At 39.2% G+C, this 16,669-nt stretch overlaps 1 protein-coding gene across 1 annotated transcript; it reads left to right on the top strand.

The window, feature by feature from the left end:
- The first annotated feature begins 1,279 nt into the window (after nucleotides 1–1,279).
- On the top strand, nucleotides 1,280–14,823 carry LOC122894561. Its single transcript, XM_044232357.1, has 4 exons — nucleotides 1,280–1,325; nucleotides 1,448–1,789; nucleotides 8,667–8,846; nucleotides 14,690–14,823. The coding sequence occupies exons 1-4, from the start codon at nucleotides 1,280–1,282 to the stop codon at nucleotides 14,821–14,823; spliced, it is 702 nt and encodes a 233-aa protein (XP_044088292.1).
- Nucleotides 14,824–16,669: the final 1,846 nt, after the last annotated feature.

Below are 16,669 nucleotides of genomic sequence, written 5' to 3'. Positions count from 1 at the left end.
TTTCTAGTATAATTCCGTGGCAGGACTGACAATGTGATTTGGAAGGTGGAGGGGAAGCAAAGGGACACATGAACCCAAACAGTATCCAGGCCAGAATTTCTTACTTCTCTCTGCATTTGGGAAAGTGTTCCCATGTTGGCTCTGGACTTATGAACCTCCTGGATCTGAATCTCTAGAGAGTGGCCTCCAAGATATAGCTTGAGCTAAGCTTCCATCTATGTGTCTAGAGATAAATGTTTACAGAGCTTTATAGAAGATGTGTCCCTTCCTAGAACTTTTTCTTGATAGTCCTGATTTCTTACCTTGAAGGAAAAATTATTTGATTATTGTTTGGCAACGAAATGTGACAGATAGATGGTAATAGAAAGCATCCTTAGGGCTAAACCTGTTAAGAGTAGGATTAATATTTTTTGCTTAATTCATATACACTAGTCACCTGATGTTGGAGCCAACAAAATATTGAAAACTTAATTTCAGATGATTCTATAGGAATTTGATGACTCCATGTACGATGTTTCTTCTGTCTGTATTTGCTATTTTTCACGATTCTGAAAATCAGTAATATTTGACTATTAAAATGGTTGAATAACAAATAATGTGACTTCTGAAAACTTTTATTAAAAATAGTATTTCTAGCAATTGCTAATAGTTTAGGAATAAGTTGACACAGTATTTCAATTAAAGGTCATTTGTTCATTATTTTTGTTTGATTTAGAAAACATTTAGAGAGTACATAAAAAATGACAGTCACAGTTCTACATTCTAAATATTGGGGTAAAGTGCCCAAAACACAGAATCAGTCACTAATGACTTGGCTTCCTCTTACTTTTTCCATATTCAACTTGAACCCCATTTCTGGCAGTCAGTGGGTTTTGGGCTGGTCTACATGGACATATGAGAATATGAAGTACTGTAGTAAGATGCTTTAAGAAGTTTTGTTATCCTCCCAGCCACAGAAATGCCCTGGGATGCTGTGTGAAAGAACTCCCATATCAGGCAGTATCTTAAGAACAAAGCAGACGTAATTGCTGTTGTTCAGACTTCCCAGGGTCACCTGAAGACTGACATGTGCCTCATGAGGTCAGGGATGAAACAGATGGCTGACTTGGGGAGGATTCTGGGCAACATGCACGCATTTCAGTCCCTGTCCACCAGGGGGTGCAGCTTCCTACCACAGTCACATTTCCTGTGTGAAATGTGGGCATCCACTGATCATTTCTGTCACTCCAACCTTCTCCAAGGTAAGAATGAAGAACATTATTTAGGTGATGCTCCAGAGATGAAGTGTTCTCCAGGCTTCGTGACTGTGGTACTCTTAATGCTTGGTAAGTACCATTCCTCTTAAAATTTGGATTCTTTCTTCTATGATGTTAGCAAAACCTTGAACTATTATTTATCCATGAGTTTTGTGCCCAAGGTGACATAGATCTCCTTTCTCTTTCCTCAGAACAAACTCGTGGGGACTCAGTGACTCAGACAGAAGGCCAAGTGACCCTCTTAGAAAAGGCTTCCCTGACTATGAACTGCACTTATTCAGCATCAGGGTCCCTTACTCTTTTCTGGTATGTCCAGTATCCCGGTGAAAGTCTACAGCTCCTCCTGAAAGCCTTGAGGGGCAAGGAGAAGGGAAGCAACAAAGGATTTGAAGCCACGTTTGACAGCAAATCAAAATCCTTCCACTTGGAGAAAGGCTCAGTGCAAGCCTCAGATTCAGCTGTGTACTACTGTGCCCTGAGTGACACAGTGACAGGGACTGTAGGGGGAGCTCAGCACAAACTCAGAAACAGAAGTAACATTTCGCAAATCCAGGTGTTCCTTAGTGACACTGAAATCAGTTTGATGTCAAGAGTTCCTCAGTCAGGGTGTAACTAATTTAAGGTAAAACCACATAAAAATGAGGTGGTCTTGTGCTCAATTCTTTTTTTTTTTTTTTAAAGATTTTATTTATTTATTTGACAGAGAGAGATCACAAGTAGATGGAGAAGCAGGCAGAGAGAGAGATAGACGGAAGCAGGCTCCCTGCTGAGCAGAGAGCCCGATGTGGGACTCGATTCGAGGACCCTGAGATCATGACCAGAGCCGAAAACAGTGGCTTAATCCACTGAGCCACCCAGGCGACCTTGTGCTCAATTCTTGGAGTGAACATCCAGCCCCACAAGTTGTTCATTGCACCCTGGTGGGAGTTCCTCTGTCTATGACAGTTTTATTTATTTATTTATTAAAGATTTATTTATTTATTTGACAGACAGATATCACAAGTAGGCAGAGAGGCAGATGGAGAGAGAGGGGGAAGCAGGCTTCCCGCTGAGAAGAGAGCCCGATGCAGACCTTGATCCCAGGACCCTGAGATCATGACCTGAGCAGAAGGCAGAGGCTTTAACCCACTGAGCCAACCAGGCGCCCAATCTTATGACAGTTTTAGAGAGACACAGTGTGACCAAGAAGGTGGTGATGTCCAGTGTCTTCCAGACAGAGTATGGCAGGAGAGGTGATGGGAAATCTTCAGTCCCAAACCTATGTAATGGGTGCATGTTGGCCAGAATCCTCCCAAAGTCACCCATCTGCTTCATTCCTGACTTCATGAGGCACATGTCAGTCTTCAGGTGGCCCTTGGAAGTCTGAGGAACAGCAATCCTGACCTCTCAGGTCTATCGTTCTGATTATGGGTTAAGAGTCATCAGTGGGAGGGACAGAGAGAGAGAGAGAGAGAATCTCAAGCAGATTCCTCAAAAAGCATGGAGCCTGACATGGAACTTGATTTCATGAACTGATCATGACCTGAGCAGAAACCAAGAGCCAGTCATTTAACCGACCTACTGAATCACCCATGCACCCTATGACCTTTAATTTAATAATTAAATTATTAAATTTAATAATCCCCTTATCAGTAGATTTTATGAATGAGCTATGATCAGAATATTAATACATTTCCTTATATATTAGTCATATATTCTTGGTTTAAGTTAATTTTTTAGTAATTGGTTTAAAATATAACATTTTCTTCATACCTCTATAAATATAAAAGCATGTGAAAATGTATTTTAAACAATTCAAGAGGGCATACGATAGAAATTTTTCTCAGACTTTTAGATAAACATTGTAGTCTAGGGGTGCCTGACTGGCTCTGTGGGTAGAGCTCAGACTCTGGATCTCAGGGTCATAAATTTGAGACCCATGTTGTGTGTTGAGAGTACTTAAAATCTCTATGGAAAAAAATTATAGATTAATAATACCATTTATCTCTCGATTTCTCTAAAACTGTTTTAAAAAGATAGTGCAGATACTCCAAAGGGCAGAAAGCCACAAAAACAAAGAGAAACAAGAAAGAAGCTATCAGCAGTCAGTAACATCAACCACTTCTAGAAAATAGGCTCTTTATGGAGTGGGGCACACTTGCAGGAAAGACTAGATAAAAGGACACCTAGGTCTACTGTGAAAGCACCTTAGTGTGTGCTGTGCCCTCTGGAAAGGGTCAGGGGAAAGAAGCACCACATGATTTGGGGTAATTGAGGAAGATGTTGTTGCCCACGCTGGTGCATGGGTGGGTGCGTGCATGTGTTTGCATATGTTGAAGGTATTGAGGTGAAGGGAAGTAAAATATGTGGACCCAGTGAGGCAATTTTCCAAGTCACAGAACAGCTATGCATCCACGACCCTATAAGAAACAATGATCATCTTCTAAACCCAGCAGAAAATGGGATTTTGGTCTTTGAGGAATTGAGAAGAGGACATAAAACATTTTACCCAAATATTGTGCGTTACAGAGCTTTTTGATTTTTGCTGACCAGTTCAACTTTCCTTTACTTAAAGATGTTCTTCTGTTCCTGCCTCTAATTCCTAACAACCGCTGGTCTTTTTACTGTCTCCATAGTTTTCTTCTTCCAGAATGTCATATTTTGGGTGTCAAATAGAATGCAGCCTTTTCAGATGAGCTGATTTCTCTTTGAAGTATGCATGTAGGGCCCCTGGGAAGCTCTGTGGATTAGCCATCTGCCTTCAGCTTAGCTCATGATCTCAGAGTTCTGAGATGGAGTCCCAGGTCGGGTTCTCTGCTCAGCAGGGAGCCTGCTTCTCCCTTCCCTCTGCCTGTTGCTCCCCCTGCTTGTACTTGCTCTCTCTGTCAAATAAACAAATGAAATCTTAAAAAAAAAAAAGGAAGATATGCATGTACGTTTTCTCCATGTCTTTCCATGACTCGATAGCTCACTTCTTTTCAGCACTGAATCAGATTCCCTTGTCTGGCTGTACCATAGTTTACTTACTCTTTCTTCTACTGAAGGATGTCTTGGTTGCTTTCATGTTTTGGCAATTATGAATAAAGGTGCTATAAACACTTGTGTGTTGATTTCAATTCTTTTTGATAAATACTCAAAAGTGGGAATACTGGATCATATGGTAGTTCTATTTTATACTTTTTGAAGAACTTCTATACTGTTTTCCATGGTTACAGCATTGTGCATTGCCTCCAACAGTGAACAAATGTTTCAACCTCTTCACATCCTCGACCACACCTGCATTTTGTGTTTTTGAAAATAGCATTCAATTTTTTTTTATCTTTACAAGTACGGATGGTACCAGGGAATTTATTGTAAATGTAGAGTCAAATACATTGAGATAGTCATCATTAAAAATGAACTAGAAAATTACACCTTTAAAGTATTTGCTTTTTATCTGCCACCTTCAATTTGTGGCTAGTACCAACATTTTATTTTATTATATTTGATTTTTAAACTATTTACATACAATTACTTAACAAAAAATGTATTACTAGTTTCAGAGGTACAAGTAGGTGATTCATCAGTCTTATGTAACACCCAGCACTCATTAGATCATGTGGCCTCTTTGATGCCCGTCATCCTGTTAACCATCTCTCCACCCTACTCCGCTCCAGTAACCCTCAGTTTGTTTTCCATGATTATGAGTCTCTTATGGTTTGTCTCCCTCTCTGGCTTCATCTTGTTTTATCTTTTCCTCTCTTCCCTCTTGTATTCCTCATATCAGTAAGATCATAAGATAATTGTCTTTCTCTGATTGACTTATTTCATTTAGCATAATACCTTCTAGTTTCAACCATGCCATTGCAAATGGTAAGATTTCAAATTTTTTGATGGTTGTGTAATATTCCATTGTGTCAATGGAACAATAGGTTTAAGTTTTGATTCAATTCAATCATTCCTTTTTATCTATGTTTTGATTACTGATATATTTGAACTTATTTCTAATATTTTGGTTTTGCTACATATGCTTTTGCTTCTTTCTTTTCTTTCCTTTAATGTTGCACTGACAGAATTTTCTCTCTCTTTTTTTTTTTTTTCTGCTGATTTGGGAAAAGTAAAGTACCTTTCTGTTTCATTGACAATATCATCAAACTGTATGTGTATGTACATGTGCAAGTGTGTACATTTTTTCTATGTCTAATTTTATTTTGTAATATGTTTTCCTTGTATATACCATGGGAGTAATACCCAAGGAGTAAAGCACTCCTTGGGTGTGCTTTTTCTCTTGCTGATTTAGTATATTTGGAAAACCTCAGTGACAGATTGAAGCAAACTATACACTATCTCTATATCATGACAATTTCAGAAAGAGTTTATCAAATGAGCTGATAAGCTCCAGGTTTAATGCACATTAAGGAAAACATAGAATGAAAATGTTCCAGCACAATAATGAGAACATGAATTCTCTTCATTCTTCTTCAAGCCCTTTGTCCCTGACTTTCCTCCACCTGGAATAATTTTCACCTGCCAGACTCAGGGCTTATTCCTTCATTTCCTTCTAGTCTCTGCTCCTAGAAAAACATGTGCTCATGTGAGGAATGCTTATAAAGTTTATTGTAATGTAGTATTTCCTAGGTTATATAAGATGTCTTAGCCTTTAATCAATAGAGGAAAGAATGTATAAATGGAAGTATACCCACAATTATGAATATAATGGAACAAAGGATGTTTATGGGTTAATGTAATAGGACCTACAAGATTTACCATTGAGGTTATAAACAAGAAATGTATATTTATATTATAATAAAGTCTAAATAAAATGCTGTGTATTTTATGTTGATTCAAATCTAGTAAAACATCTGTGAACATCAACCCCAAATTGTCAAGATGAACAAAGAAATAAGGTAATAAGTGATGAAAGCATCAGAATTGAAAGTGGTAGTCAAAAAGGATTTTACTCTATGGGTAACATTTTATTATTTTTAATAATTCTCATATTCACAAATTTCTCCTATTGCTAAAAGTATTGAGAATCATAAAGGCCATCATAAAGACTTATCTGTATTCTTCCTCTTTTCTTGGCACCAAAAAGGGGAAAGGAGAGACGACCACCTTTTTCATAACATTATGTCCGTCGACCTAAACTATACATATTTCTCTGGGGTCACATAGTTTTTAGTTTTCATTTCACTTAGTGTCCTATTCTTTGACTCAATTATAATTATACTTATTTTCGTCTTCCCCTGTAGATGGTAAACTAGTATGTGTTCCTCTTTTGTATATTTTATTTATATATGTATTGTTTTAATTTTATTTCCAGTAATTAACATACAATGTTATATTAGTTTCAGGTGTATATATAGTGATGCAAAACTGACACAGATCACTCGTGCTCATCAGGAACAGGGCACTCCTTCATCCCCTCACCTATTGAACCTATCTCCCTACCCTATCCATCTGGTAACCAGCAGTTAGTTCTGTTTAATTGAGTTGTTTAATTGATTTATTTTTGTCTCATTTTTTCCCTCTTGCTTGTTTGGTTTGTTTCTTAAATTTCACTAGAGTGACATCATATGGTAGTTGTCTTTCTCTGGCTGACTTGTTTCCCTCAGAGTTATATTCTCTAGCTCCATCCATGTCATTGCAAATGGCAGGATTTCATTTTTTGATGGCTGAAGAATATTCTACTACACTTTATATATTCTGAGCATCTAGGAAATTACCCCTTTGAAAAAGCTCAATGAATACTTATGGATTTCTTTTGAACTCAGGTAAAGAAATAAAATGACACAAAGTGAAATATATGAAATTTATTTTCTGGTCTCAATTTCCATGCAATTTCATTTTAAAAGTAGGATTTGCTTTACCTGTAATACCCATTCAAACTAAGCAGTTATCTTCTTTTCTGACCATCTGCATTTCTTTCACCAGGAAGATTGGAATGAAAGGGGCTGGGGATTTGAATCTGCTGAGTGGCTTGTTCTAAGAGGTCTTTGCCACCAGCTTCATTCCTCTAGGGGGCACTCTAGACCTTAAGAGAAACCAGACTTCATGATGGGTGGAAGGTTGAATAGATACACAGAACAGAAATCATGTGAGCCAGTCCACTTAAAGATAGCAAAGATAGGGAAGAGAGAGGAGAGGGTTTTTTGTAAAGACCCTCTTAGGTTTTCAGTTCTGCCATTGCATATCAACTTCAGACATCTGGAGGCCATGTCCCTAGAAATCCATTATGCAGATAATTCTTCACAGTTACCAGCATAGGAATATTTCTGGGCATCGTGAGTATGGAAACTCAACAGAAAATATCCCATTATCTGCTGTCAATTGTTATGAATAAAATCACCCAAATTTACTGGCCTTGAAACTATTTCAATACCCTCCTATTCTACCTATTCATGTGCTGAGAGTGGAGGGAAACAAAAATGAAGAGAAGAGAGGAAACAATAAAGAACAAAAAGCAAAGGAAAGGGAGAGGACAATATTGACTTTGGCCAGCAACGTGTGGCTGGTCAGACTGTGTTCTGTGGGTGAGCATGGTGTCTAGCAGTAGCACAGGAGAGTTGGAAAGGTGGAAATTATATCAGAGAGGATATTAAGCACTACATCCTATTTTTCACTGACCACATTCTGGTAGGAATCATTTTCTTTACAGACGGTGACTGTCTGTCTTGGTTTCTAGAACTCTTTTAATGAATTGTATTTACTTCTGCAATACTGAGTGGATGCTATCAGATAGTTTTCCTTTATCAGTATTTTTACATAACGGAATGCTCACATTGTCTGTCAAACTATGCATTTTGGGGAATGGAGTCATTCTTCCCTATGATTCTTCAAGGTTGTGGGTAATCCCCATAGGCTCTGACTCTTCTAGAAGAATTATTCACCTTTCTTCACACACTAACCTGCACTTTTCTTACATAAAGTGTTTTAAGGAAAAAAAAAAAAAACCTTACATCCTCCTATATTGGAAATATTCCTCCTACCTACCTGCACTGCCCATAAGCGCAGTTTGGGAGAGATTCCTGTGCAGTGTTAAAGGGCCACTGTGGGCGGAGTCTCAAGTTCTGAGAATGACAGGGCTGAGGTGCGATTGGTGCTCAGTGATTCTGGTGGGAAGGATTGACTGTAAGAACACAATTCCTCTCGACCCAAGACTACACTCTACACAGTAGGGGTGAAGGCACCTCATTAACTAGACAAGGTATCATGAGGAGACACTGGGGAACTCCGCTGGGGCTCCTGTGGCTCCAGGTTTGCTGTGAGTGGGGACGTTCCAGATGGGGGCTGGGGAGTGGTCCACAACCCACAGTGATGGGAGGAGCTGACCCTGAGCTCCTAGAGTCCTATATCCTCAGGGGTGTGTCTTAGGATGTTTTACACATTTTCAAACTACATCTGTGACTCTCCAGTGATATAATCTGTGTTTGTTTTCTTCTTTCCACACAGGGGTGAGAGGGATGAATGTGGAGCAGAGCCCTTCAGCCCTGAGCCTCCAGGAGGGAGCCAGCTATACTCTGCAGTGCAATTTTTCTAGCAGTTCATACAGTGTGATGTGGTTCCGACAGCACCCCGGGGGCAGCGGCCTCACCAGACTGTTTTACATAACTTCAGGGATGCAGCACAGTGGTAGGTTAAACTGCACAGTGAATACTAAGGATCGGTCCAGCATTCTCCACATCACGGCGTCCCGACTGGAAGACTCAGCCACCTACCTCTGTGCAGTGGAGGCACAGTGCTCCCCGGTGATCTGTAGCCTGCACCCAAACTGCAGCTGTGCCTGTAGCCCCTCTACCCACTTACCCAGGGCGGCCTTTGCTCCCATGCAGGCTTTGCACATTTTCCCATTTTCAGATTTATGTAATAGTGTCTTATCCCTCCTGAAATTAGACCTAGCAGTGCTCTCATTTCACTTGCTTTTCTTGCTCTTTTTCTTCCAAAAAGCTCTTTGCTGGTAAAAAGCTCTACCATGGAAACTTTGGAGCAAATGACAGAGATGCCCATATCCATGACCCTGGGAAGACAGAGGTTCTGGTAGCTAGCATATAAATTATATATAAATTACTTAAATGGAAAACCCTAAAAAAAATAGATGGTCATGAACAAACAAAAGACATGACATAATTTTTAAGTTTTGTACATTATTTTTCAATGAAATATAAAGAGACCATGTAGAATGTTTTTTCAAATCTGTATTCAGCTTTTTTTATAACTAGAAATAGAAATGTAATAAAATAATTTCTTCAAGTTTCACTCACTCTATTTATCTTATTACATTTATTTTCTTTATCAGTATGATAAGACCCTGTAAATAAGTACTTTCATTTTATGCATGAATTAAGGGAGGATTTTAGAGTATAAGTGACTTGGTGGAACTCATATTATTCCAAAGTTGATGAATCTGAGGTGACACAAATGCTTATCCTCTGAGTACCAATATAGAAGACCCTAAAATCTCAATGCTCTATTGATCAATTTGTATGATGTGTTGACATTTATCACTGACAGAAGTAACCATTTCAGTCATTTCTGAATAGCACCTTGTGTGGATGAGCTCATGGAAATATTCATTCTGTTCCATGAAAATCATCGCTCTCCCTTGCATTTTGAATGAACCTATTTTCATGGTCTTGTAACATCATTCCCAGTCTGGAGAAGGGAGCAGAAATCCTCCAGGACAACCTGAAAGAACCCTACTCTGTTGTAGCCATAGAAAAAGACTGCTGACCCCAAACCCAGAGTTGAAAATTGCATGTGTAAGATTCCAGCACATACTGAGTTCCAGTCTGCACTGGTTTTTATGTTGAGAAAAGGGCATTGATAGGAAGGCCTGTGCCCCTGAAATTTCAGATAGAGAAAGATGGGCAGACTTCCTGAAGCTGGGAGAAAAGCCAGCTTCCTGAGCATGGGACCTGTGCAGTTACACAGCCTCCACTCTCCCAAGGAACCCTGCCCTTGGTTTAATGCTCTGCCCTCACTGTCTTGAAATTAATATTAATTTTATATTTGTACCTGTCTTTTATAAGTGAGTCCCATAAGTGGGGTAATAAGTACCTGAGCAAAAAGATAGGTATGGCAGCAGGACTCAGGCAGGAACACATGCAGGCTCAGGTTCTGGGTCACAGCAGGCTGTGTGTGAGCTGAGCAGTTGTCAGGGCCACCTGTAGTGTCTGTGCCTGCTTTGGACTAGCTGGGGTTTTGACACTTGATATTGTTAGGAAATACTCCAAATTGAATGTGTGTACCTGAACATTTCAAGGAAGCAGTTTGTCAGTTTTTTTTTTTTTTAAACAGAATTAAACATACTGGGTGTGGTGAAAAAATAATGAATAATGTTTTTCTGAAAATAAATAAATTGAAAAAAAATTATACATACCCTCTTAAAAAAAAAAGAATTAAACATACTCTTACCTCATTGTACAGCAATGGCCTTCCGTTGTATTTATCCAAAGGGTTAAAAAAGTTATGTGTACACACAGACTTGTACACAGGTGTTTTATAGAGGTTTTATTCATAATTACCAAACTTGGAAGTAAGCAACCTGTCTTTCAATAAGTGAATAAATAAGTAAATTGTGGTAGATGCAAATGATGGAAAATGATTTGGTGCAAAAAAGAAACGAGGTATGAAGCCATGAAGAGATAGGGGGAAATTGTATGCATTTTACTAAGTAAAAACAACCCATCTGAAAAGGCTATAAGGTATGATTCAGACTCTATGGCTTTCTGGAAAAGACAAAACTCTGGAGGGAGTAAAAGACTGTTGTTGCCAAGGGTTGAGGGGAACAAGAGGTATCAGTGTAGCTCAGAGCATGTTTAATGTAATGACTTACTGTCTATGATACTGCAATGGTGGATACATATTTTACACATTTGTTCAAACCCAAAGAACCTACAACAGCAAGAATGAACTCTAGAGAAACTGTGGGCTTTGGGTCTCATGATGTGGCAACATAGGTCTTCCACGGGGAAAAGGTCATGGGGAAGGTGATAATGCGAATGTGATACCTGTGTGGGGTCAGAAGGTATACAGGATACCTCAGCACGATGTCCTCCTTTTACTTTGAACCTGGTTGTGGTGATTGAAAAGAAGAAAATCTTTAAAAAATGAAATTGGGAGACAGGAAACTAATACGTATGAAGAGTTAAAACGTTTTAGATAAATGATTCCCCTAGAAACATTACTTAATGATATATTTTAACCTGGTGTTTGAATTATGCTCCCAAGTTTTCATTTTGAGATGATCTCAAAAATTGTAGAGGCATCCCTCATTGGAAATTTTGAAACTGTGAACTAAGGATTCAAAGAGAAAGCGAGAATCCATAAAGCAATTAGGCTGTTTTAAAAAGTGTATTTCGCTTTCTATATTAGTAAGCTCATCCACCTCCCTTAGGTTGTCTCAACTGCAGAGATTCTTTCTTTTTTAATACAGTACATAAGTTATATGTAAAATATATTTATAAGAAATTGAAACTCCAAAAGAACTTCCTGCTTACCCATGGTTCAGTCATAGTGCACCCTCATCTCAGTGCCTGTCAAGGACTCCACTCAGTGAATAAATTCCCATTTTATTTAATGTTAATTTGGGTTCATTTCTCCTTGATACACTAGTGATCTCAGAGAAGAAATGAAAACCCAGATAGTGATCTCAGGGAAGAAACAAAAACCCACCCTCAGGGTGGGTTAGGATCCACCTCCGACCCACTAGATCACATGTGGTTGTGAAAATCGTCCTGGGGTTGCATGATGCTGGCAATTTCACCCAATCTGACATCAGTCCACATTGCACACAACCAGTCACCAATAGATATTTGCTTTGTTATATAGCATAAAAGAAATTAAGAGCTAGAAGGGTCCTTAGAATTTCTTAAGTCCAACTTCATTTTACACATCTTGACTGTTTCCAAGATGACTATATGGAAAAATTAGGTAGTGAATGAGCTGGAGGAGAAAGACACTGGGTTTCCTAATTTACTCTTTAGCATTCATTCCCCTGCCTCCTTCCTGTAGGACCATCGTGCTGAGTAAAGAGAAGGTGTCTAATGCAATCCCAGGCATTTATCTCTGTGCTTTGAGTCTGAGAAAGTTGTGGTCCCATCAGTTTGAAACCCTGAATGGAGAGTTCCAATTTGTGTAAATGTCTGAGACCTTGGGCAGGAATGGAGACTCAGGCTGAGCCACTGTGATTTTACCAGCAAACTCATGCATCACTCACTGTTTTTATAGGAGTAAGCCAAAGGTGATGGCACCATGTGAACACCTACATGTATTTCTAAGAACTTTCCTTTAAAAAAACCCAAATATATTTAATATGCCAGCTGGGCATCCCTTGAAGGCATGAACAGCATAACGTGCATAACTCACACATTGTCTGTAAAAAAGATCACAGGAATTGGAAGACTTATGTAGCTGGCAGTCCATGAAGATGGTAGATGAAGGCTTTCTAGGCCAACATGAGGATCATGCTAAAACAGGTGTCTAGGAAATAATCAAGGAGCTGGAAATTTTGCACAAGGGATGGCCTTATCTGTGCAATAGTTAATAAATGGAAAAGTGTTATTATTAAAAAAAAGTCATATTCAGACCATTAAATTCAGCTCTGTGTGTCATGCCTAAAAAGTGCAAATATTGACCTAAACAATCTATGTTGGAGAAGAGGGAAATTTACCTGGAGAAGTGTGAGAATTCTTACTTTATGGAGAATGGGTGTAAGAATGGAAGATTCTCAGAACCAAGAAGTGTTCCATACATTAAAACACGTTTCATAGACACACATATATTAAGATATTGAGTTGATGTTCTGATAGGTGTCTTTAAATTTTTCAGGGTAGAACAGGCAGAAGGAAGATGAGCTGTATTCTTTGTCATTTCAGAGGCTCCATGAGTAGGATTCACAGGAAAGGGGCTTCCATTTTTGGAAATGAGGTAGTCTTGGTTTCCCAGAGACCATTTCTCTTGATCAGTTCTTTAGGACCAGTTTCCTATTGGTACCATCCCCAGCACACACAATATTTATGGTTTCCTGGATTTTTTCCTCACAAAAGTCATCAGAAGATTCCAAGAAACTCATAGGAATGAGAAAGGGGTTTTGGAAGAGAGAGATAATTCTGGAAACTCACAGGACTAGAGAACTTTATTAATGTGTCCTGGGGAAAGAACACTGTAGTGGAGTTTAGGAGAAATATAGTGGAGTATGGAATGTGAAGCAGTGTTGGCCAGGAAGTGGGAAGCATGACAGGATGGATGGCTAATACTTTAGTGGAAATTCTCCTTAGGCTGTGAGTCAGTAATTGCATTGGAGGACATGCCGTGTATTTTGATTTGAGAAAAGGAAATCACCTCAAGGACAAAATTACATATGGTTATACTTTCTGAGATTGCAGCTTGATTTTTTTCTCAGAATTTCTATTGAGATTCTACTAAATCTACTGTCAGATTTCTCTATATAAATATTAGTGCAATATTAGGTCAAAGAATTTTTTATAGTTGAAAAAGTAGTAACAGATGGAAGTTATCCCTGCTCCCTTATCATTTAGATTTGGTCCTTTACTTTTTGTCATAGTCATCTTACCCGAAGGGATAGTCCCCGTTTTGACTGTTGGTACTGTCATTCCTTTGGAAAAAACAAAGTCAGGCAAGACCATCCAGGAGGAGCAGAGCCTGGATCAGAGGCATTTGAAATATCAAATGATCTTCTCTCTTACTGTAATCATTGGTTACATTTTCCTTTTACAAAAGGTTCTTCTCCATAATAGACAATTGAGGACAGTGGATTTGGTAGAACAGAAAGGAAGTAAATCATCATTCCTTCCTGATTTCAAACATGTACACCAGGGCCATCACTGAATAAATAGCAATAGCATTTACCTCTTCCCACCTTAATAACAGTAACTGTGAGTGTAAGTGATGTGCCCTTTATCACTGATCTAAGATATAATTTGCTTGACTGATTGCTGCCTTGATGCATGTGAGTCCCTCAGAGGCACAGGCAAAGAGAAGAGCATTTCCCCAGCAAGTTCAGTAGAGATGTGACCACAAGATGGTAGTGCACCTGTGCTGCTGCAGAACATTTGGAGGGTTCATTTTTGTGTATCTGATGGACTATATACCATGGCAGCAGCAGAATCTTTTTCTTATTGGCTGGTAGACAATGTGGGAAGTTACTCTGTTAGAGGAAAGAAGACATGCCCTGATAAGAAAAGGAGCTGAGCTGGCTGGAGGCTGCAATTCTGAACGTGAGCTTAACTGGGAAGAGCCATGAAGACATCCATGGGGGCTTTAATGATGTTCTTGTGGCTATAGCTGAACTGTGAGTTGAGTGTTTATGGGCAGCAGAGTATATTAATGGATATTCTTCAGAGGGTCAAGACTGGCTTTATTCATGGTTCCTCCCATTGTGTAGAAAAAGAGAATTCTGAAGCACAATAACCTGGAATCTCTTCTCCTTTCTCTGACCTTTTCTTTTTGCACAGGGTTCAGCCAGGGAGAGAATGTGGAGCAGCATCCTTCTACCCTGAGTGTCCAGGAGCGAAGCAGCTCTGTTATCAACTGCAGTTATTCAGACAGTCATTCAGAATACTTCCCTTGGTATGAGCAAGAACTTTGAAAAGCCCCTCAGCTCCTTATAGACATTCATTCAAGCATGGCCACAAAAGAAGACCAAAGTCTCACTGTTTCATTGAATAGGACAGCCAAACTCCTCTCCCTGCATATCAGAGACACCCAGCCTGAAGACTCAGCTGTGTACTTCTGTGCAGCAAGCACACATTGCTTCCCAGTTACCTGCTGCCTGCACTCAAACCTGGGACTGGGAAAGCCCCCTGTCCTTTGACACAGACCTTCAAGGATGGGCTTTGTCCTATTGTTTGTCTGTACATGGAATCTAATGTTCTAAAATTTTTTTAAATTTAAATTCAGTTAGCTATCATATAGGATATTATTCGTTTCAGGTGTGGTGTTCAGTAATTCATCCATTGCATGCAACACCCAGTTCTCGTCACATCACATGCCCTCCTTAATGCCTATCACCCAGTTATCCCAGAAGCTAATATTTTAGACATTAAAACCAAATTATATAACTATTATGATGGCAATAACCCAAAAAGGGTTAGAACACTTTGTTGGATGACTAGTGTTTAGTGGGTTCTTGATTAGTAATGTTTTATTTTGAAATTCAGGTATTGAGGAACTCTACATTTGCTATTGAGACTCCTCTCCTATAAATAACTCTTTAGTACCAATTTCACAGTTCTTATTGATGGTCACTTAAATACTGTGTTTAAAAGTAGTGATTATTCAATAAATGATGCTGGGAAAACAGGACAGCTATATGTAGAAGAATGAAACTCGACCATTCTCTTACACCGTACACAAAGATAAACTCAAAATGGATAAAAGACCTCAACATGAGGCAGGAATCCATCAGAATCCTAGAGGAGAACATAGGCAGTAACCTCTTTGATATCAGCCACAGCAACTTCTTTCAAGATATGTCTCCAAAGGCAAAGGAAACAAAAGCGAAGATGAACTTTTGGGACTTCATCAAGATCAAAAGCTTCTGCACAGCAAAAGAAACAGTCAACAAAACAAAGAGTCAACCCATGGAATGGGAGAAGATATTTGCAAATCACAGTAGAGACAAAAGATTGATATCCAGCATCTATAAAGAACTCTTCAAACTCAACACACACAAAACAGACAATCATATCAAAAAATGGGCAGAAGATATGAACAGACACTTCTCCAATCAAGACATAAAAATGGCTATCAGACACGTGAAAAAAATGTTCATCATCACTAGCCATCAGGGATATTCAAATTAAAACCACATTGAGATATCACCTTACACCAGTTAGAATGGCCAAGATTAGCAAGACAGGAAACAACATGTGTTGGAGAGGATGTGGAGAAAGGGGAACCCTCTTACACTGTTGGTGGGAATGCAAGTTGGTGCAGCCACTTTGGAGAACAGTGTGGAGATTCCTCAAGAAATTAAAAATAGAGCTTCCCTATGACCCTGCAATTGCACTACTGGGTATTGACACCAAAGACAAAGATGTAGTGAAAAGAAAGGCCATCCGTACCCCAGTGATTATAGCAGCAATGACCACGGTCGCCAAACTATGGAAAGAACCAAGATGCCCTTCAACGGACGAATGGATAAGGAAGATGTGGTCCATATACTTATGGAGTATTATGCCTCCATCAGACAGGATGAATACCAAACTTTTGTATCAACATGGATGGGACTGGAAGAGATTATGCTGAGTGAAATAAGTCAAGCAGAGAGAGTCATTTATCATATGGTTTCACTTATTTGTGGAGCATAACAAATAGCATGGAGGACAAGGGGAGATGGAGAGAAGAAGGAAGTTGAGGGAAATTGGAAGGGGAGGTGAAAAACTGAGGGTTTTGAAGGGGTGGAGGGTGGGAGGTTGGGGGAACCAGGTGGT

This window comes from Neovison vison, chromosome 13, assembly GCF_020171115.1.
Source record: "Neovison vison isolate M4711 chromosome 13, ASM_NN_V1, whole genome shotgun sequence".
NCBI classification, from domain to species: domain Eukaryota; kingdom Metazoa; phylum Chordata; class Mammalia; order Carnivora; family Mustelidae; genus Neogale; species Neogale vison.
This window is presented reverse-complemented; position numbering and strand designations above follow the sequence as displayed.

What these genes read in the sequence shown, in the direction of transcription:
- LOC122894561 (XM_044232357.1), top strand. Translation starts at nt 1,280, where the DNA reads ATGAAGTGTTCTCCAGGCTTCGTGACTGTGGTACTCTTAATGCTTG. An exon ending in TGTGGTACTCTTAATGCTTG is followed by an intron (nt 1,326 to 1,447) that starts GTAAGTACCATT and finishes CTCTTTCCTCAG; the next exon opens with AACAAACTCGTGGGGACTCA. An exon ending in TTCAGGGATGCAGCACAGTG is followed by an intron (nt 8,847 to 14,689) that starts GTAGGTTAAACT and finishes CTTTTTGCACAG; the next exon opens with GGTTCAGCCAGGGAGAGAAT.